We start from the raw sequence: 19,469 nt of genomic DNA on the forward strand, positions 1-19,469 counted from the left end.
AGTTTTAGTTAATTATAATAACCTTAGTTCTCTCCACTCAGACAAATCCTCCACATCACTGCGTGGATTAGGATATAGGATTAGAAGAAGCTGAAAAGGGAGCAAAGAAATGTAATGTGTTAGTTAGTTTTGAATTCAGATAAGTTGTCCCCTGGTTGCCATTGGAGACAAAGACCCCGAAGTCCATCTTCTCTTTTTTTTCTTTTTCTTTTTTTTTTACAGTCTGTGACTTTATGTAAACCTGGTACATCTAGTGTTAGTGTGTGTTTTTAAACATTTATTCATATGAGATTTCTTTTTGTCTCCTCATTGCAGTTTGAGTTTTCCCCCCAAACGCTATGCTGCTATGGAAAACAGTTATGCACCATCCAACGTGATGCTGCTTATTTTAGCTACCAGAACAGGTAAGGGCTGTCGGCAGAACTTGGTTCTCATTTCTTTTTTTCTTTTTTGCTGTGACAATGAGATCACCTCGTATGTGTCGTGTTGTATTCCTCACACTGATATTTCCTACAGCATAGCATCAATCAGTCAGTTCAATCACAGATGAGTTTTAATTTGGCTTCAAATGGTTACCCTGGCACCATCTCCATACTTCACCACTTTAATTTCCATGTTGTTGTCATTCATAAAGTGGGCTCCCGTCGTCCTGCACAGTTCCTCTTTTTTTAAATTTGTTGCACCACTGTTCTCACAACCAAGTTGATTTCACATTTTCTAAAATGTACCGTCATGAGCAGAGTGGGAGGAGGTGGTGGTGGTGTCATGCTCGTCACCAGAAGAAAGGTTCCCACTTTATAAATGACCAGAAAGGATGATGGGTCTCTGTTGCTTTACCATTTAATAATTAATTTTTTTCCTCATCCACCTTTTCATGTATGGAGACTCCTCACTCCCTTCCTCCTCCACAGCTCCTAGTGGTCTCTCATGTTGCTGTAATGTTGTTGTTGTTGTTTATCACTGAACGTCTGATGCTAATCTTTGCTTTGCCTTGGCTCTCTGTCCTCTGTTGGTTGTTGTTCACATCCTTCTCCTTCCATGCTCCTCGACCCCTCCCTCTGTCCCTCCCTTCATCGTCTCCGTCTGATCTGTAACGTTTTATTTCACGCTTTTTATTTTTTATTTTTTTATATTCATTTTGACCTCCCTTTCCCCATCTCCCTCCCTCCTCCCTTTTCCCTTCCCTTCTCCTTCCCCTCTCTCCCTCCTTGTGTTTTTTTAACGCTTGTGATGTCTGCATTGGCCTGCTTTGGTGTGACCAATCATCCACTCCGAAATTTACGCGCAAAATCAAAACACCCGCCCACACAAAAACCCTGCATCACGATTGGCTGCCGGCGACGACCTACCTTGCCCTCTGCCTCCTCCTGTGTGTCCACCCCCTGGCCTGTCCTGCCCTGATTGGCGGCTGCTTCTTCGTGCCCTCTCTGTGATTGGCTGTGCTGATGACGAACGGTGTAGTTCACCAAAATATGGGCTTCTTGCTGACAGGTATCACTTCTGTGAGAAGTGTTTCAACGAAATCCAAGGCGAGAGTGTCTCCCTGGGGGATGACCCCTCCCAGCCTCAGACGTGAGTACCATCACATTGTCTCCTTCATGCAACGCACAACACAAGACAGCTTGCTTCATCTCAGAGGTCCTTGTGTAATGCTTGAAACCCACTCCTTTTCTTTAGGCTATCAAATATATTTGTGAATTTATTGAAAACTAATTGGAAACTTTATTTTTTTTTAGTTTTTTTTTTTTTTTTTTTAAGAAGAAATGCTTCTGTCCTCCTGAGTGAAACACAGTTCAACACACTGATTTTGATAGGGTTGTTGTGAATGCAGTGAAAGACTATTGTGCAAGCGACCAGCACTAAATTACGTCACGAAAATATAATTTAGTGATCAAAAATACAGTTTAAAAGTTAGTTTGTGTCCTCTAAATGGTATCATCAGTGTCTCCCAACACTGCAGAGCAGCTTTTCTGCAGCGATGCCTCCGCAGAGGAACATCTTTGGAAATAAACCTGCACAAAAAAAAGGCACTCAAATGTTTCCTGTTGTGTACACCTATAGCTTAGCTGCAGTTTTTTGTTTTGTTTGTTTATTTGTTTTGTTTTTAGTTCCTCAAGCTGCTTTTTCTTAATTAATGTTACTGTTGTAAAAGCATTGCATTTTTATTAGTGGCGCCACACTGTAGTGATTCACTCATTTGCTTAACACACATAAGATTCCAGTTCAAGATCGGGAGGGCTTCTGGTGTAAAATCTGCTGAAAGAAGCTTCACTTCTTTCCTTTTTATAATTTAAGTCTTTGTGTTTCTCTTAGGTGTGGATTTGTTGCTCGTCTGTATTTGATATCACTGTAACATAATCGTCCTGAATCTTTCTGTTAGCCAAAATGAGAACCAATGCCACACACTTATCACACATGGTAGTAAACTGAGCTCAGCCTGGGCAAAACATTCGCTAAGTGGCATCTTGCAGCTTAGGAAACAGGCTGCAGATTTTACTGATCAAATGAATAATGGAATAATCAGTCACAAAGTTCTAGTCCTGATATTTACTGACCCAGTTGTTGAATGAGCGAGAAAATGGTCCAGATAATTAACAGTGAGTCCTGTAGGATTAAACAGTGTTGAGCTGCACAGGATTAGTTTGTGGCGGCTCTGTGGGTTAGAAGAGCTTCCTATTATTGCTTTGTCTTCCATGACAGATGATCAGGATGAGAGCATGTAGAGGGGAAGTGTTGAGGCAGTGGGCACATTTTGAATTTGTTGTAAACATTTCCGAATGAAGGAAATGCAGCCTGCAGTCTGCAGAGGGCTGAGTTGATTACAGCTGGTTCTTTCTGATTTTTCCCACAGCTCCATCAACAAAGACCAGTTCCAGCGGAAGAAGAACGACACGCTTGACCCCGAGCTGTATGTAGCCCTTCTTAACTCATTTGAGAGCCATTATTGTGTTAAAGGTTCTCGAGGAATCAAGCGGGTTATTTCCTCGGGTGTGATGTTTTCACTGTACTAACTTTTGAACGTCTGTCTTTTGTCTCCTCGCGCTCTCTCCCCGCTCAGACTTGTGGAATGTATCGACTGCGGCCGTAAAATGCACCAGATCTGCGTCCTCCATAATGAAACCATATGGCCGTCAGGGTGAGCCAGCTATCACAGACACACACGCGAACACACACGCTCTCTGCGTGACTGGGTCTGGAATATAATCTCCATTCTTTTTTTTCTTTTTTTTAACTAAAATCACTTAATATGCCCAACTACAAATGTTGGGTCTGACATTCACTTTTCCAGCTGCTGCTGATTTAAAATAGGTTTTAAATCTCAAACGCTACATCGGGGTGGGGGTGTCAAAAATGCTTGACAGCGTGGCGGCAGTCCCGTAGCAAAGAGACTCATTCCTCCAAGATTGACCTCCCTACATGTGTGGTCTGTTTTTAATTGAGAGATGTGAGTGATTTCCCACTCATTAGAGTTGTTTAAAGAAAGGAGGACTAGCATGAAAGGCCGAGTCATGTCTTGATTAGAGCCGCTTTGTCACTGTCACTGCTGATTATTGTGACAGAGCTGATGGTAACCTCCAAATCTAACCGTTGAATTTTCACTTCCAGATTTGTTTGTGACAGCTGTCTCAAAAAGGCCAATAAGACACGGAAAGAAAACAAATACGCCGCCAAAAGTAAGTGGAATAAAGCTGGGCTCGTCTAATGCTTAGTCCTTACACCTCTGCTTCTCTTCTTCGCCCTACCCACATATTTTTAATAAAGCACCTGTTTGAGAGAGGCAACTAATCAGAAGAAAATTGGCTTGGACAATTATTTTGATCGGTGCTGAGATTTGTGATTATGTGTCAGGATTGGTCATTGATTTTTATATATTTATTGTAGTGACAAATGTTTTTATTGCACTGTCACATAAACATAACACTGCGTTCACACTGTTATAACACTGGTGTGCATTCCTGCTAATGTACAAATCTTCTCTTCACATGAATTCAATGCCTCTCTTAGAAGATAAATGAAAAATGTATATAATTTAAAAAATGTACCAAAACTTGCCACAGAATAAAATCAATGTTGACTGTCTTTATGTTTACATTATGCTACATCACCTGTTAAACAATCTTGATAAATAATCTAGACAAATAAGGTTTGTGTCACCGGCAGTAAGGATTGATTTACTTCCACTAATATATGTTTCAAGCGCAAGCATGAATAAAACCTTCAGTATATATATATATTTTTTTTTTCATCTTTATTGTCGTGAAATAGTGATATAATTTCAAGGCAATATCAGCCACCCTCTACTTCCTCATTTAAAGTGTGACCTAGAGATGAGGGGCAAAAAATTAGACTGACCGACCAGTCTAAAACTAGGAAACACAGTTAAAATCTAAAATAACAAAACAATAAATCATCGAGCCATTTTATCCCAATTATGTGAAATCGAGTTTCGGGGGCAAGGAAGGCCAGACCTCCTTTTTGCCAGCCACCTCCTCCTGCTTATCTGGGGAATCACCAAGGCATTCGCAGGCCAACCAAGAGGGAGATTGTGTCCTGGGTCTCCCCCGGGGGGGGGGGCTGCTCTCAGTAGGACATCCCTAACCCGAACACCTTACCTAAGAGGCAACTGCGTTAGCTGGCTCCTTTCGATGTAGAGAAGCAGCGGCTCTACTTTGAGCCCCTCCTGAATGACTGAACTCCTCACCCTATGCTAGGGAAGAGCCCATCCACCCTTTGGAGAAAGCTTATTTCCACCGCTTGTGTCCACAATTTCATTATTTTTTTCCTTTTAAAAGAAAAACGATAATAGTGTTAACAAAAAGATCAGGCTGAGATTAAAAGCACAAAAGTAGCCAAAGTCGTATTTTCCCTGGACATTGAGGCAACAGTAACTAAAGTAACCTAATCTTGAAAATCTGTCTGGGTTGTCGTATCTTTGATCTTTTTAGCTGCTTGAAGCCCTCACTTCGAAGTATGTAACCGCATCAGTGATTTCTGTCCACTGTATGCTCTTCCTGTCATGTGGAGTGCAGCACCAGCAGTGCTCGGCAGGCTCTTTTGTTTACATCTGGGTTGCACATCAGCAGCTGTTAGTATCTCCTCCTTCGTAGCCTGGTTTTTGCCTCAAGTGGTTAAACAAGTTTGTTTTCACCTTCAGCAGGAACACGTTTCTTGTATATTTTGAAAAGCACTGCACTTCAGTCATCATCTGACACAGTTTTTAGGAATGCTCAGATCATCTAATTGTTGCAGGCAGTAGGGAGTGTAAATCTATGGCATTGTCATAGCATTAATATGACCTTATGTCTTTGTACCAGTATTATTGCAGACAGTATGATAGTGCAATTCATTTATTTACTCTTTTAAATACCCGTTTCTGCAATTCTGTTTAGTATTACCCCCCTGCTATACACTGCAGGATAAATGAGGATTATTTTGAACTGTAAATCGTGCAAAGTTACTAGAATGGTGTTGTTTTTGTCACCAGCAGACTCAGAAAAACAGTAAAGAAAGCTGCCAGCAAGGCTCTTTTTTTGTTTTTTGATGTAGATTTGGATTTTACCCAGAAAACTATGCCTGGTTAGCATTAGTCATCCATGCTGAAAGAAGGGATTTCTCAGTGTTTTTATAAGTACATTTAACTTAGAAATGCCATCCTATACATAAACCTGAGTTTCCCTTCATTTCTTTACACTTTGCTTTCCAATGATCCAGACTGTCCTGACTTTAGTTTTTTTGCGTTTTCGTGGTCTTGAGCAGCAGTTTCTTCATCTTTCAAAGTTTTTGGACATTGGCTGCTTTTTCAGTCCAGTCCTTGCATCTGACTTTTTTCAGGTCCAGTTCGATCAGGTAGTCTTTTGAAATGAAATTTGCCTCCCATCAGTCCTAGCAATGCGCTTTCTTCTGATGCTTTGTAGCTCTGATGTGTGCATCAGTGTAATCGGTATACCAGGAAATCGTGCATCAACAAAAATTCCCCTTAGCTAGGAATTCAAAGTGCGATTAAATGCATTATTTTTTAATGCGTTATATTTTCAAATTCATTGCAATTAATGCGTTAAATTTCCACCCCTACTTTAAACACTTTGTTACTAGCAGCCTGTCACAAAAACACATTGTTTGTTCCCTTATCTTTAGTTTACTATATGATAATGCCATCGGTAACACCGTTTGGCAGACATAAAGTGGTGTTTTTGCACCAATGAGTTGATTCATTGAGATATCTCCCATATCTCTGTGGGGTGTGCAGTTTGTGCTTTAAAAACCTGAGGAAACTGAACAAATGGAGGACAAAAGATTAGATTGATTATACTGGAGTGAGGCTGATGAAATGTGTTGTATGGAGGTCTGTTTCCTGGATACAAGGTAGTAGATATTTGTTGGTGGAGGTTTTCAATGAATGAAGTCAGAAAAAGGCTCTGTCCCACAGCTGCTTCCAGTTTTTCACAAATAAAGAAGTTAAAATACTTGTTCACCAAAAACTACAGTGTGAGAATAGTGGTACCTCTCAGCCCTGTTATTTGGTCACACCTGTTTCTCTGTGTCCGCAGGGCTTCCTCAAACCAAGTTGGGGAGCTTTTTAGAAACTCGCGTGAACGACTACATCAAGCGGCAAAACCATCCCGAGTCTGGAGAGGTCACCATTCGTGTGGTCCATGTCTCAGACAAGGTGGTTGAAGTCAAGCCGGGAATGAAGTCCAGGTAAACAGTTAAATTTCACTGCTGCTGCAGGTTTTTGGGGAACATAATTACTGATTAGAGGTGGGAATCCATGGAAACTCCTAATTGCTATGGGAGGAGTTATTACGGTAAGCTGTGATTTTGGTAGGTGAAAGTTTTGAGGTGCTACATATTATTACATGTATTAACAAAAATATCAGTATGTGCATAAAAAAATGTAAGTGAAGGGTAATAAGTTAAGATCATGTTTGTCAGTTTTGCAGGAACAATGAAAAATGATTTAAAGTGTGAGAAAACACTGATCCCTGTTCTACATAGAGTTAGCGCAGATATATCAGTGTGGCGGATATATTGGTGGATATTGATACTGATATGTTATCGGTATCATTCTTTATATCAGTGTTTGTAATGGTCAATAAATGAAAATGAAAGTTAAAAAACAAAGGAGAGAAATATCCTAAACAAGGTTATGAGATGTAGTGTTGTGTATATTGTCCTCTAGGGGGCACTCTGCACCTTTCCTGTTAATATCATTTGTTTGAAACCCGATAAACGCTCAAAACAATATTTTAAACTGCTTTGTCATACTATCTTAGTAGGAACTCATTAAGAAAAACTACAGATAACAAGTATTGGGTAAATCTGTGCTTTGTGTGTCTGAAATGAATAAAAAAAAACATCAGCTAATATATCAGCGTTTTAAATGACCAAATATTCTGTCGGGCTCTGCAAGTATGTATGAATCCTTGAAGGAATCAGTGAGAAGAATACTTCCCTACGTTTCACAGCGACGAGGCAAATCATTATGAGATTATCAAAAGGGAAGATGAGAGGTGACTCAGCAGTGAGTGAGGAGATTAAAGATTAAATCAAGTGTCCAGCAAGTCGAGAAGGAGGAAAGCTGCAATCTGAATTGATTTCAGTGATTACTTGCGTCTCATTTAACATCCAACCCCTTTGGCTTTGACAGTTTTGTCCTAACCAGATTTTAGCTCACTCGGTAAAAGCGCTGCATGGCTGTAGTCTGTGTTCACACGTGCCACAGTCAAGTTTCTTCATTTGCTGATAATGTTTGACGCCAGTTTTCTTCACCTATTTTTGTTCCCTGTCAGGTTTGTGGACAACGGAGAGATGGCCGAGTCTTTCCCGTACAGGATGAAAGCCCTGTTTGCATTCGAGGACGTTGACGGAGCGGACGTTTGCTTTTTCGGCATGCACGTTCAAGAGTACGGCTCAGATTGCCCTCCTCCCAATCAGAGGCGAGTGTACATTTCCTACCTGGACAGCGTGCACTTCTTCAAACCTCGACACCTCAGGACTGCAGTCTATCACGAGATCCTGCTGGGCTACCTGGAGTATGTCAAAAGGCTGGGGTAAGACAGGAGCTTAGAGTTTCTTTGTGTTACATTTGCTGTTTCTGAATGCTTTTAGTTGCATGAAAAGCTCAGTTTTATATAAAAGGCTCCTTGTCTCCCTGTCTCAGGTTTACAACAGGGCATATCTGGGCCTGTCCTCCTAGTGAAGGGGATGACTACATCTTCCACTGTCACCCACTGGACCAGAAGATCCCCAAGCCTAAACGCTTGCAGGAATGGTACAAGAAGATGCTGGACAAGGCTGTGTCTGAGCGCGTAGTCCATGATTACAAGGTGAGACAGTTTATCCCTAATTCTCATGCTCTGTGTCTGGTTGTCCCAGATTCTTTGAGCAAATGAGTCCATTTACAAGCTGTTCTTGTAGGTACTCTGGTAGTTTCATGTGGCTTCTTACGGTTTCCATCGCCCTGGACTGTCTTTAACATAGTTTTCTTGCATGCTTTGTGTGACCCTCTGAAACCTCATTAACAGCATTACCTTGTTTCGTCCTCGTCATCCCTTTAGGACATTTTCAAGCAGGCAACAGAAGACCGGCTGACCAGTGCCAAGGAGCTGCCATACTTTGAGGGCGACTTCTGGCCTAACGTCCTGGAGGAGAGCATCAAGGAACTGGAACAGGAGGAGGAGGAGAGGAAGAGGGAGGAGAACAGCACCTCTAATGAGAGCACAGATGTGAGTGGAACAAGGTCCTCAATTTTTGTCACAATATATATATATTCGCGGTGTCCTCTTGCTTAATTGACATTTAAACGTTCACAGGCCATAAAAGGAGACAGCAAGAATGCCAAAAAGAAGAACAATAAAAAGACGAGCAAGAACAAGAGCAGCTTGAGCCGAGCCAATAAGAAAAAACCAGGGATGCCCAACGTTTCCAACGACCTTTCCCAGAAACTTTACGCCACAATGGAGAAACATAAAGAGGTATGCAAGTCTAATTTAGTCGTAGTGCCGCTGCTTACTCTCTTACTCGACACTGCAGCATATTTATACCACTATCAGCCATCAGACTGATTTGTGGAGCAGTTCTGATATTACTTACTTAATACGGCGGCATTAAAACACAGTCCATGTGCTTAGTGCAACCTCAAAGATGCCTTTTGGCAACACAACCATTAACAAGAAAGTCACCTTGTTTCATGGCCTGTATATAAAAGATGGAAACAGCCAGTGTTATGCCACTGCTGGTTTGTGAGCTCCCATTTTTGAAGCTTCATCCATACCATCATGACCTGTTGTCAGCTGTGTTTTTGGCACCAGAAGTGACTACAGCTGCATTTAAGTCTGCCCCAGTTCAGAGGTCCAGTTCTGTGACACCTAGCAGGAAGCTAGTGGTCTGAGTGGCACCTACTTGTCCTTCAAAGCAACCACGCTTCTAATGATCCTCAACTTTAAGTCTAAAAAAGAAAAGAGACCAAAATTGTTTAGTGCAATGATGGTAACATTTTATTAAAAAACAAAACAAAACACTGACTCACTGATCTGCAGGGGAAAAAAAGACACATTTTCCCTCAGTTTTATCTTCCCGCATAAACATACTAAATCAGATCTTGTTAAAGGTTGGTTAAATATTTTCCTCGCTTTAAACTGGCAGGTCTTCTTCGTCATCCGCCTCATTGCTGGTCCCACCGCCAACTCACTGCCCCCCATCACCGACCCAGATCCTCTAATGGCCTGCGATCTGATGGACGGCCGTGATGCCTTTCTAACTCTGGCCAGAGACAAGCACTTGGAGTTCAGCTCTCTCAGGAGGTCCAAGTGGAGCTCCATGTGTATGTTGGTGGAGCTCCACAACCAGAGCCAGGACCGCTTCGTCTATACCTGCAACGAGTGTAAACACCACGTGGAGACTCGCTTCCACTGCACTGTCTGCGAGGTGAGAAACATTTAAACTGTACTTTATGAATATTCAGATCTTTTTTTTAAAGCACAATTTTTCATTTCACAGTAGCATATGTTAGTTAATCTATCAGTTTTGTGTTATTAAACGATTAATTTTGCCTAATTTTCCAGGACTATGACTTGTGCATCACCTGCTACAACACTAAGGGTCATGAGCACAAGATGGAAAAGCTGGGGCTTGGCCTGGATGACGACAGCAGCAACCAGGCAGCGGCAGCTACTCAAAGCCCCGGTGACTCTCGCCGTCTCAGCATCCAGCGCTGCATCCAGTCGCTGGTCCACGCTTGCCAGTGTCGCAATGCCAACTGCTCGCTGCCGTCCTGTCAGAAGATGAAGCGCGTTGTGCAGCACACAAAGGGCTGCAAGCGCAAGACCAATGGCGGCTGTCCTATCTGCAAGCAGCTCATTGCTCTGTGCTGCTACCACGCCAAACACTGCCAGGAGAACAAATGTCCTGTCCCGTTCTGTCTGAACATTAAGCAGAAACTCCGGCAGCAGCAGCTGCAGCACAGACTGCAGCAGGCCCAGATGCTGAGAAGGAGGATGGCCACCATGCAGCGGGTGACCCAGCCAGCTGGAGGGCCACCGGGCGGATCTGCAGTTGGACTTCCATCACCAGGAAACAATGTTACCACAGCGCCTAGTACCCCAACATCTGGTGGAACGCAGCCTCCAACTCCTCAAACCCCGACTCAGTCAATGCCTCCAGTCCCGCAGCAGGGAATGGGTCCTGGTCCAGGAGTGCAGCAGCAGCCAGGAGGGATGCCTCCCCAGCTTGCCCTTCATCATCAGTTCCAGCAAATTCCAGGAGGGGGAGGTGGTGGTGGTGGGATAATGAACTCTCCACAACATCAGCAGCAGCCCAGTGGAGCAGTGACCAACCCTCAGCAGCTCCAGCAGCACCACAACAGTTTGCCTCAATTTTCCAGCAGACCTCCAGGCTCCTCACCAGTCCACCAGTCCCAAGGTAAACCAGTCCTTGGCTCTGCCACGCCTCCCCAACAACAGCAGCAGCCTGGTGGCGCTGTCATGACTGGAAACATTGGGAGCCAGCAACCTCCTAACCAGCCGCCGAGCCAGCCCTCCCTTCCACAGCAGCAACCTTCTGGCCCTCCACCGGCAGCTGTAGAAATCGCTATGAAGATTCAGCAGGTGGCTGACGCTCAAAGGAAGATGGCACTACAGAGACAGGCAGCCCAGGCAGCTGGAAAGTTGATGCCTTCTCACACTCAACATCAACAAGGTCAAGGTCAGCAGATGGGCATGGGACACCCAGGGTCTGTAGGCATGGTAGGAGCCCAGGGCATGCCACCGCAGACCCAAGTGGCAGTGACAGCTGCTCGGGCCCACATGGATCAGCAGCAAGGTGCTCCTACAGGGATGATGGTTGGCACCAGCGGGCCCATGCAGCAGCCTCCTCAGCAAGGTAACATCCCACATGGCCAGCTGCCCCCTCAGGTACAGCTCCAGCAGCAGAGGATGGGAGCTCCACTTCAGAACCCACAGCAGCAGCAAACACAGTGGACAGCCCAGGGGATGCCGCCCCACCAGAGACAAGCTATGATGAACCAAGTGGGCCACACTGGCATGATGGCCGCTCAGCAGCAGCAGCAGCAGCAGCACCAACAGGCTCAGGGCCATGCTGCCTTGATGAATATGGTGCAGCAGCAAGGCGCTGGAGGCGGGGTCACAGGTGTACCTGGAGCCACTGGTATCCAGGGGGTTGGCGCTGCTGGTGGAAACTTCCCCCAAGCAGCCCTCCAGGAGCTGTTACGGATGCTCCGCTCACCTAGCTCTCCACCTCAGCAACAGCAAGTCCTCAACATCTTGCGGTCAAACCCACAGCTGATGGCTGCTTTTATCAAACAGAGGGCATCAAAGTATAAGGGGGGGCAGGGGGGCCCTGGCGGACCAGGGGCTGTGCCAGGAGGACCAGGTCCCACAGGGGGGCCTGTTGGAAATGTCATTGGAGGTGGGGCACCACAGGTGAACTTGAATGCTGCTGGTGTTAGTCAGCCAGGCATGCACATGGGGGGTCAGGGAGGGGCCAATGTGAACATCGCCACTATGGCTCAGCTGCAGCAAGTACAGCAGCTGCAGCAGCAGCAGCAGCAGAGACCGATGCTCAGCGGTTTACAGCAGCAGCAGGTTGCAGCTCTGCAGCAGCAGCAGGGAGTGGGGAGAGGAATCCAGGGCCAGGGGCCACAGATGGGAAACATCAGCAATCCTCAGCTTAGAGAATTGTTCATGAGACGGCATCTTCAGCAGCAGCAGCAGCAGCAGCAGCAGATGGGTATTAATCATGGTCAGTTTCAGCAACCACAGCCACCACAGGGCCAGGGATTCATGGGACAGCCGGGGATGCAGCCTCCCACTGTGGGACAGGGTCCTCCTGGAGGTCCGCCTCTTGGTCCCCAGCAGCCTGGTGGTCCACCGGGCCAGCAGGGGCAAGGCTACCCAGGCTCTGTGGCCCAGCAGCAGGCACTCCAACAGAGGCTTCAACAACAGCATCATCTCCAAATGCAGCAGCAGCAGCAACATACCATGGCTGGCCTGCCAGGGGGTGATGCAGGTCCAGGTGGAGAGGGTGTAGGAGGCCCTCAGCAGCCACCCCAGGTCCCTCAATCTGCACAAAGTGGACCCCAACCTTCTCAGGCCCTACAAGTGCTCCACCAGAGATTGCTCCAGCAGCGACATATGGGCCCCGGTGGGTCACCAGCCCAGCACAGTAACCCCATGAGCCCTCAGCAGCCGCAGCAGATCGCCCAGTCTCCACATCCACACCTGCAGGGCCAGCCTCTGCCCACATCCTTGGCTAACCAGGTGCGGTCCCCACAACCGTCACCCAGACCCCAGTCCCAGCCGCCGCACTCTAGCCCGTCCCCACGCATGCAGCCTCAGCCTTCTCCGCACCACATCTCCCCCCAGTTGCAGACAGGTTCGCCACACTCAAGCCATCTAAACCAGCACCACCCGGGAATGGTAGTTCCTTCACAGCAACAGCAGCAGCCAACGACTCAGCAGCAGCAGCAGCAGAACACTATGGAGCAATTTGGGTCAGACCAGAGTGCCATGCTGTCCCAGCTGAGTGGCATGGCCGGTCTGCACGGGCCAGGGGGCAACAGCCAGGACCCGCTGAGCCAGAACATGAATCACAACCCTTTAAACATCATGTAGGACTTCTCCTCAAAGTGTCAAGCTGAGCTGAAGTTCTCCGTGATCCTTCGCACAGACTGCACTCGCCCAGGACAGTATTACTGTTATTATTCAGCCTTCTTTTTTTCTTTCTTTTTTTAATACTATTATTAAATGTTATTTAAAATGTTTTCAATAAAGATGCATTGAACTGAACTTCCTATGGGAGATGAACAAGAAATCAACCAGTTGTTAAAAGAATTAGAATAAATAAATTGTAAGTTATTGCTGTTAATATATATATATTTTTTGCCAATTGTGGACAAAGAGGGAGACTGCTTCTCTAGCACCCCCACCCACCCCCATCCTGCCACCTGTTACAGAGTACACAAAAGGTGATATTTTTGGGGGATAAATACAAGTACTTGCCTTTTTTTGTTGTTGTTGTTTTTTTCAGAAATGGTTTTTAAGATTTTAAAAGTGATCGAGAATTAAAGAGGAAATGATTTCATGCATACAAATTTTTTTTAAAATAAATATATATCCATTTTGTTTTGCTTATGTCAAACTCTTTCTGTTTTAGAGTGATGTGGATAATTGTTAATGTAGATCCAAATATGATGCATATCTTCCCTTTTTTATTTTTTAATGTTTGGGTTTGCTTTATTTATTTCTTTTATTTTGGGAGGGGGCGGGGTTATGTACCTTGAGACTGCTACGATTCCTATAGAAATATATTTTTGTTATTGACTGTTAAGATTTAGATGTCTGTAGTCGACTCTCTCCAGCTGGGGAAAATGTTGGTGTTTTCTCGCAGAGGTTGAGGGTCTGCTCCGAGTCTGACGTGTTGAACAGATGTGTTTCCGACGTTCCCGGACAGCTTTTTGTTTTTCTGGGACATCAGTCATGCTGGAAGACACTCTTCTCCCCCCGCCTCACAAACATGCAAAGCCCTCTCCCTCGAATGTGTGTGCACTCCTTCCTTTTTAAAGACTCTTAAAACGGAGCAGTGGAGGCTTGGGGAGGGGGGTGCATACCTGTGTGCCTGTAACATTTTGAGTACATTGGCTGGGATATGAAAAACAAAAAGAGTGGGGTGGGGTTTTAGTGTTTTTAGGATTCTGCTGTTTTGAAGTAAACAGAGGATAACAATCCAAATGAACTGTGTTGCACAGAACTGAGGCAAAAGAAGGTGATGTGAGCAGCTGGTTTCCGTCTCTTTCTGCCTCGTCCCCTTTGCTGCTTCCCTTGGACTTTAAATCCCCCCTGCCTACTCTTCGAGAGGGAGTTGGGGTGAGCTTCCTCCCCATGAACTCCATCCTCTTTATCTTTCTGCTAAGACCTTTGGGAGGTTAATTTAATATTTTTTACTGTACAAAGGAAACAAACTGTGGACTCAAATACTGTTTTTATAATAAAATGAAAATTACCAATAGCGGTGCGTCCTGTGTGTGGCTCTTTGTTAGTGCTACTATAATTACTTGATAATAAAGAACACATCTTTCAGCATTTCATGCATTTTGAAAAAAGACTTTCAGAGACCTGGAAATGTTCCCAACTTTGGGTCAACTTCCGTAGTTTAAATGTGTTAAAGACTAAAAAAATTGACATGACAGTTGACAAAAAGATTCTGACATTTTTCACAGTGCATGTTTGAGGTACATTTTTCATTTCCAAATAAGGAAAAATACACATTAGAGGATAGAAACAAAGTATCGATCTGATGCCAATACCAGCGTTGGTGTTGACGGATGAGATGTACTACAGACGAGCTCCACATCAGGTGCTCACATCCAAACCACAACCATTCCGAAGTGATCTCTCAGGGATACGGTTTTGAAAGCTTAGAAGAATCACTTAGCTGTCCCAGACTTCCCATTAATCCAGTCTTATGACATTAAATACATGATCAATGACGAAGATGATCACAGTTTACAAGCTTCTGCTTGCCCTCATTCCTCAATCTGGGGGGCAATTTGCACGTTTTCCAGCGTGATATCACGAGATAAAAATGATAACTAAATGGCCTGGAGATCATCAAATTCACATTTTGGATCCATGGCCAGGAAACTCCCCAGATCTTAATCCAACTGAGGATTAGTGGTCAATCCTTTAAAAGCAGGTGGACAAGGAGAAGCCAGCAAACTGTGATCGCCATCAATCAGGATTTGGCCAAGAAGCTGATATCCAGCGACAGAAATGATGAAGAAGAAGGGCAGAGGCTGCAAACACAGAGCACTTTGTATAGATTTGATTCATTTGCCAGTGAAGTCTTACTTAAACTTAACGTAATGCTTACTTTGTTCTTTGCTACATCACAGAAACAACAGCATTTGTCTATGTCCACATCTCTCTGGATATTTCTGTGAGTGTGTGGAGTTACAAAAAGCACCCATTTATGGCATCGCAGTTCAGTTCTTTGTTTGTAACATCTAACCCTGAACACTTTGTCATTGCCAAGAACAAGGTCAAGAAATGTGACGCTTGCTAAACCCTGAACCTGCTTCATGCTGAAGGCTCCCGGCCACGATGCACCGAAGATAGCTTACAACAAAGGACACAAAATTCAAAGAACAAGCTTGGAACACCCTGATGGTTGCAGAGCGGTACATCATAACTAATTAACAACCAGCCCAAAGAGCTTATATGAGTGTATCATTAATTAAATATAAACAGTTACTTAATGGTTATCAGTAAGTAGACCTAATCCACCAACTTCTCCATTACTCCTTTATTATTTCTGCATCCGTGCATTGCTGATTCCTCCATGTTTCAACTTCTAAATCCTCCAGTACAGTACAGTCACCTCTGAGTATTTTGACTATATCGTCTATCTTATGCATAATTTCCAACTCCAGGCTGTATACACTTGAATGGATATTGGATTCAGGGATGTCAGGGGATGTGTCTTTGTGTAATGAGGGAGAATGCGGCCTAAGGAGATCAACAGCCCATTTCAAGATAGAAGATAAATAATAGGCAGTGTCTTTTCCTTGGGCGAAATGGGACAAAAAAAGAGATTTGACTGACTCTGACAAGCAAAATAGAAAAAGTAAAAAGTTTTTCAGAGGGGTGCAGCATGTGCCATGATCACAGAACCATCAAACATTTTGTTGGCAGTAGTCAAAAAGTTCACAAAAACATGCTGTGAAAAGAAAAGATGCAAATGAATTGCCAGAAATTGGAGAAGAATCAAATGTGAAGGTGCCAGGAAGCCGTTATCCTCCAGCGCTGTCATAATCCAGTACTGCAGCCTACCTGCAGTGCCCAGATGGTAAAAGGCGTTCAGTGCTCAGAGACACGGAAGCTGCGTATCCGACTGAAAAGTCAAGACCGGGCCAAGAAATATCCAAGGACAAACTTATGGACCAATGAGATGAGAGTAACTCTTGACAGAGGATATGGATGGTGGCTCTTCCACTTCAAATCAGACTCCAAGGTGGAGGTGAGGTACTGGTGTGGGCTGGTGTTATTAAAGATGAGAAGGTCTGCATCTTTCAAGAAGACTGTGAATTTTATACTGGCTAATGTTCCATCGCAGGCCTTAAAGATGAAAGAATAATGACACACGGATTCAGTCCCAAACCACACCTAAATCCCACCGAGAGCCTGTGGGAGAGTCACTGTGAAGGAAAACAGCACACCTCTCTGAACAGTGTCTGGGAGGCCGCGGATGCTGCAGGAAAGGTTGATCGTCAGCAGATCAAGAAACTGACAGATGCCATGAATGGAGGTGTCTGGCAACAGCTTTGGTGTTTCAGTTTGGATGTATCCGTAGGTCGGCATACCTTCTTTGAACAACATGTGACAATCAAAGCAATTTTATCCCTTTATGAGCCAGCCCCTGTGAGAAACTGAAACAGTGACTCAAGAATGTGTAGTTTCCCTCACATTCAGCAGAATCTGCAAAGCTTCAGACGTCTTGGTGTCTTGGGTCTGTTGGATAATAGACAGCCTAACCTTCCTCTGATTACAACAGAAAGGATTCCCTTCACATACATTAGGTAAAAGCCATGCTCCACAAAAGTGCATGCCCTGTGCTCATCCATTTCTACTTGTTGTTATTGAAAGCCCTGTGTTAGATTTTCTCTCCCCATGATCTTTGGAATTGACACTGATTTTTCTCTCTTCCAGTTAAACACTGTTATTTCAGCAGCGCCACCATTTCCCGTGCTGCACTCCTCTGACACGCTGACCCATGAATCACACTGTTCACTAGAATCTCATGGCGTCACTTACAGGAATGTTTTGCGTGAGAGCATTATGCCCTCTAGTGGAGGGTTTAAAAAAAACAAAAAACAAAAAAAACCCAACCAAATTTCAAACCACTGGATGAAGAATACAGTGTTGTTTGTCTTTAAAGAGGCATTGATAGAAGTGTGTGAGTGACTGAAGAGAAATGAAGAGAAGTTTGGCAATATGTGTTCAGGTTACTGTCTCCTCTTTGATCATTAGAAACTGAAATATGTGGAATAAAGCAGGACTTTCTTACCTTCAGTTCTGCTCTGTTGGACTGAGATCAGGTCAGAATCTCCCGTTTCATTTCATCAGGCTGCTTCTATCAGCAGTCACATCAACCAGGCCCGCTCCGGAGCAGGTTAAGATTCAGATTAGAGATCAACAGGTATGAAATCAGCACCCAGTGACAAATCAGTTCTCCAGAAAATTGCATCACCATCAGTATCAGTAATAAATAATGATCAATTCTGATTTTAGACACAACTTTAATTCTTAATTGTTTTTCCCCTGTTGCCTGAAAGCAATTTTACCACAACCTCTCACTGACCTCACATCAAATTGAATTCTGTCTTTATATTTAAACGTTGCTCTCACACCCTTAAACAACAAGTAAATGGAGTGGGTTATTCTTTGGTGTAAAATTGGCTTTTTCCTTTTACATTTTCACTGACTCTCTTTTACTCGAAGTACAGCTACTAGCACACAGGACAAACAGCAAGAATATCTGTTCAATCAGTCACATTAACTTCACTCTGACCGGCCTACTGAAGTGATTTCCACGTCTCCTTTATCAGGCCATGTGCAGCAATACAGAAGCAAAGCATATAAAGGTTCTCTGTAAAGGAGTCCTAACAACATGACACTCTGCAGCCACACGTGATTTACGGAGGCTCTAGAACTCAACTTTGATCACAGAGGAGGATGGATGTGTCTGAAGATGAAGACCATCTTGAGGTCATTTCTGATTCTGATGATTTCCAAATGAGGAAAATGCCAATCATATCCCTGCAAGCACGACAATCGCATCAGAAAATGGTAAAATATAATGATCTTCATCCTCAAATGCACATCAGGCAAAACTGTTGGCATGAAGCATAATGAAGACAGCACCAGGGCCCACTAGGATGGCACGTGATAGACATCAAGTCAGCTTTTGAGCCCAATTCAATACAGACAGACAGACATGCTCAAAATGACTAAAGTGACTGTGGATTTTGGGGGGAGAACTGGAAGCTGGATAAAATGCATTTGTATGGATGTTTGAGGGTCCCATGTATGGTCAAAGGTTCAATCAACAGCCAGTTTGTGGGATGCAGAGACATATTTTATGCCATGATGGCCCTGGAGACTATGTTTTCTGCAGAGTAAGCCAATTTGACAATTGAGAGACAAGCACTGCCAGATGAGAGAAAGACAAATTGGCACCTATTGTTAGACTAGATTAAAAAAAACAATGTCATGAAAAATGATTGTATTTTATATGTAAGTCCTTCCAGTGTATATAATGAAAAACTAGTGATATCCTCACTGAACCCCCATGTGTGAGATGTAAGAAACTAATTGTATACTGCACTAATTATTGAATGAAATAGTAATGGAGTTAATAATGCTAAATAACATGTATCGTAATTTTCTAAAAGTTTCTGACACTTTTAGATAACTAAATATGCCCCAAGTCAAACTGACCCAGGAACAGCGTTGCTGTACCGGAGAAATGAACATGAGGGTTAATCACCATTTGATAAGGTGTCTGGAGTGGGGATCATTTCTGTGAAAACAGGTCAGCTCATGAGCGGTTTCTCTTCGCATCATTCTGCTACAAGTTAATCTAGGTTTCATCTTTTAAAAGAAATTTCCAGAGCTGTGCAGGCTCTGACACAGTCTAATCAAACCTTCTTGTTATTGAGTTTAACCAGTGGCTTGTACCTTGTTGTGAACATTCATGAAGGCGTCTTTTGATTTCAGACTTTGACGATACACCTACCTCACCTCCTCGAGTGTCCTTGACTTGGCTGGATGTGGTCTAACATCTAACCAAGGTCTGGTCTTTCACGCTGCTTTGAGCTGCATTCATTCTCTTTTTAAGACTGTACCAACTGGTTTTTGCTCTCCGTGTAAGGCCAAAAAAAACCCAAATAAATG

At 44.0% G+C, this 19,469-nt stretch overlaps 1 protein-coding gene across 4 annotated transcripts in view; it reads left to right on the forward strand.

Annotated features, from left to right (window-relative positions):
* ep300b (EP300 lysine acetyltransferase b) overlaps positions 1-14,523 on the forward strand; it is a 30,691-nt gene extending 16,168 nt beyond the window's left edge. For 2 of the 4 annotated variants that reach the window (XM_082529416.1, XM_082529418.1), the window contains exons 19-30: positions 316-404; positions 1,462-1,572; positions 2,852-2,908; positions 3,059-3,136; positions 3,607-3,674; positions 6,549-6,699; positions 7,791-8,051; positions 8,162-8,327; positions 8,559-8,726; positions 8,814-8,975; positions 9,646-9,927; positions 10,065-14,523. In XM_082529416.1, coding sequence (XP_082385542.1) covers positions 316-404; positions 1,462-1,572; positions 2,852-2,908; positions 3,059-3,136; positions 3,607-3,674; positions 6,549-6,699; positions 7,791-8,051; positions 8,162-8,327; positions 8,559-8,726; positions 8,814-8,975; positions 9,646-9,927; positions 10,065-13,130 — 4,659 coding nt within the window. In that variant the 3' untranslated portion in view covers positions 13,131-14,523. The remainder of the gene's footprint in view (positions 1-315; positions 405-1,461; positions 1,573-2,851; positions 2,909-3,058; positions 3,137-3,606; positions 3,675-6,548; positions 6,700-7,790; positions 8,052-8,161; positions 8,328-8,558; positions 8,727-8,813; positions 8,976-9,645; positions 9,928-10,064) is intronic. The other 2 variants (XM_082529417.1, XM_082529419.1) reach the window with 1 other exon arrangement.
* Positions 14,524-19,469: the final 4,946 nt, after the last annotated feature.

The sequence above is a fragment of the Aulonocara stuartgranti genome, assembly GCF_965226115.1.
Source record: "Aulonocara stuartgranti genome assembly, chromosome: 4".
Classification (NCBI taxonomy): Eukaryota; Metazoa; Chordata; class Actinopteri; order Cichliformes; family Cichlidae; genus Aulonocara; species Aulonocara stuartgranti.